At 32.3% G+C, this 3074-nt stretch overlaps 1 protein-coding gene across 1 annotated transcript; it reads left to right on the forward strand.

The window, feature by feature from the left end:
* The first annotated feature begins 500 nt into the window (after positions 1-500).
* LOC112033471 (uncharacterized) lies at positions 501-1531 on the forward strand. Its single transcript, XM_024066238.2, has 2 exons — positions 501-764; positions 972-1531. Exons 1-2 carry the CDS (start codon positions 627-629, stop codon positions 1203-1205), a joined length of 372 nt encoding a protein of 123 aa, XP_023922006.1. The 5' UTR covers positions 501-626; the 3' UTR covers positions 1206-1531.
* The last annotated feature ends 1543 nt before the right edge of the window (positions 1532-3074 follow it).

Consider the following 3074-nt stretch of genomic DNA (forward strand, 5'->3'; position numbering starts at 1 on the left):
TCCTAGCTTGTAGATTTGATCACACTACATATTGTTGCAGATAGTCCACGTTGGAATCGCAAAATTTGGCCATACATTCAGTCATGCTTATCGGATTATGTATGTTTGTCCATTTTTATATCAAATCTATAAGCAAACAAAAGGAAATCTTGCATGGTATTAAATCAACTCTCTCATACTTCTCTAGATTTTATCATTCTTCAAATTGGATGAAGACGAATCCAAATTGCTGAGGAAGAAAAAGCTAGATTCCTCATTCCAGTAAGGGATTGGAGCCTAGCTAGCTAGTAGCTACTACCTATATTCCAACAAAAGAATTTGCGGGTGGGGTTAATCAGTGTTTAGTGATTTCATGTCAAAATGGAAAGATAAAGACATCTTTTGCAGACCTCACATGATCAGTTTGGTGTTCTGATCAGGAAACACTCAAGTGCTTCTCCACTATACCCAACAATGCATTTTAGTAAGGAGATAGAATCATAGTACTTTAAGAAAAGAAAAAAATGGCCAAGAAAAAGAAAGAGCCAATCAAAATCTCTCTCCCTCTCTTTTTCTTCTATAAATTTGGAGTGACTTGGAAATGCATGAGCTCAGGTGAAGCATAGAGAAAAGAATCTATAGGAGAGATGGAGAATACTTACGGCTGTTCATCAAAGACAACAAAGGATGTTTCTCTTCAAGAAATTAGAGATAGGCTTGCTGAGTTTGCTGAAGTAAGAGGATGGGTTCAATATCACAGTCCTAGAAATCTCCTTCTAGCACTAGTAAGCCATTATTACACACAAACTATTATCACGATTTCAATTACTTTTTGAGGTGTGTGTATAAAACTATGTAAAATAGTTTGCATGCAACAAGTTTAACTCTATTATCATAGTTATTTCACACCTTCAGTGTGTGACGATTTCAAACAATTTTTAGCCTTTTTTCTTGCTTTCATTTTGATGAAATATTTGGATTGGTTTGTGCAGGTGGGAGAGGTGGGAGAGCTATCTGAGATATTCCAATGGAAGGGAGAAGTTGCAAGAGGACTACCCAACTGGAGTTCTGATGATAAGGAGCATCTAGAAGAGGAACTCTCGGATGTTTTGCTCTATCTAGTACAACTTGCTGATATCTGTGGGCTTGATCTTGGAAAAGCGGCTCTGACAAAAATAGTCAAGAATGCTAAGAAGTACCCTGTTATGAATCAGACTTCTACCTAGCTACAACTAGAAGCACCCTCATCAACCAGCTTTACTATGTATTTTCAATTGTTGAGCTGATCGAGCTTATCATCAACAATAAGTCTAGCTTCAAAAAAAAACAGTGCGTCTTTCTATCTCTCTCTCTCTCTCTCTCGCGTTAATGTTGGAGAGTAGGTCTAGTTTGTTACCAAAAACCATACATGCGACTCTTATCTTTGTATCATGTATGGAGAGCATGCTGTTGTGGTGTTGTAATTTTTTGTTTCTTTTCTTTTTCTGGCTGAATGTATGGAGAGCATGTTAAGCGTAAAGAGTTCGAAGCTAGTGTGCGTTTGGATATGTAACTTTTTTGCTAAGAAATTATTTTCTTATTTGCTAAAAATCAGTTAAAATATAAATGTATCTAAAAAAATGAATCTTGAAAAAGTTCTACATAAATAAATCAACTAAAATGAAAGGAATGTCTTAACCCCATAGTTGATTTTATAGCGAAATTAAGTAACTTTCTAATTAAATTAACCAATTGTGTAATATCAATTAGCATGTGTTAATAATTAATATTAAGGATTAGCGATCACAAGTAATGCTATAGCCAAAACTATTTTACAATATTTTTATAAACTGTTGATGTGACCAATTTCTCATTGGTTTTTATATAAGCCCACCATTAGCATTATTTTTTTTTTATTTACCAATAATCACTCACTACATCAGCAACTTGTAAAATTTGTTGTAAAAAAATTTGTATCTCTAGCATTACTCTAACAATCACATATGTAAAGCAATAATAATAAAGAAACATAAATGAATATATATGTGTGTGTGTGTGTTTGGAGCAAAAGTTGAAAGGATAAATAAGTACAAGGGATATTTTATCAAGACAATCCACTAGAATTAGAGAAGTTTTATAATATAATAAAATATATAACCTTTATACCTAACTTCTAGAATGTCTAAACTCTGGAATAGATGGATGTCTTCGTGAATGACACTCTTGTTCATGACTAAACCCCTTACTGACTCTAAGAATCTCTTAAAGATTTGCTACACCAAAGTGACACAGTGAATCTGTGGAGTCAACTTCTTAATCAAGCAATACGCATTAGGAGCAGTGACGGCTCTACATGCAAGCCAAGGTCGTCACAGGACCATCCTAGTTGCAAAAAAAGAGACCGTATGTATATACCTACCCAAAAAATTATATGCTAAACTAGCATATTATGAGCAGCCTAATAAAAATATTGAACACCCTAACTTGAGAATTACAAAATCTTGGGTTCAACAAAATAAGAGTAATGTTACATTCACAATATTTTTACAATAATTTCACAACAAATCTAACATGGTAAGTTGTTACTAAATTTGAGCCCAATACTGATATTATTATTTTACCTATCAATAATAGCTTTTTGCATAAGATTTATTGTAAAAATACTGTGAACGTAGCATTACTCCAAAATTAATTATGTCCCCAAACATAATCCTTAATGCCTTCAAAAAAATGCTTAAATAACAACAATAAATATTAGCCCAAATAACAACAAACATAAACCAAACAAAACAAGAACAAACAACAAGTGAACAAATTATTCAACAACAAGCCTATTGTAAAACAAAAAGATAAAAATTGTCAATCATTTAAATTTGTAGCTCATTCAACCTATTCAATAAAAATAATCTCTAATTTCATTTTTCCTTAAAAAGTTGTATCAAGAAAAATATTTTGGTTGTACGTTTTTCTTGATAGTGACAACAGTTATACTTTTTTTGGCTTTGTAGTCACAATAATTTTGCTCTCCTTAGCTACTTGACTCGAGGTTGTAGCAAATATTTGAATTATCATCTTTTTTTATTAAATTTTGTATAATTTAAATTTCTTAGTAACTA

The sequence above is a fragment of the Quercus suber genome, unplaced genomic scaffold, assembly GCF_002906115.3.
Source record: "Quercus suber isolate HL8 unplaced genomic scaffold, Cork oak 2.0 scaffold_275, whole genome shotgun sequence".
NCBI classification, from domain to species: Eukaryota; Viridiplantae; Streptophyta; class Magnoliopsida; order Fagales; family Fagaceae; genus Quercus; species Quercus suber.

Excerpts from the sequence above, each read along its gene's own strand:
- LOC112033471 (XM_024066238.2), top strand. The coding sequence starts at position 627 with ATGGAGAATACTTACGGCTGTTCATCAAAGACAACAAAGGATGTTTCT. Across the intron at positions 765-971 it reads GAAATCTCCTTCTAGCACTA|GTGGGAGAGGTGGGAGAGCT; the intron begins GTAAGCCATTAT and ends TGGTTTGTGCAG.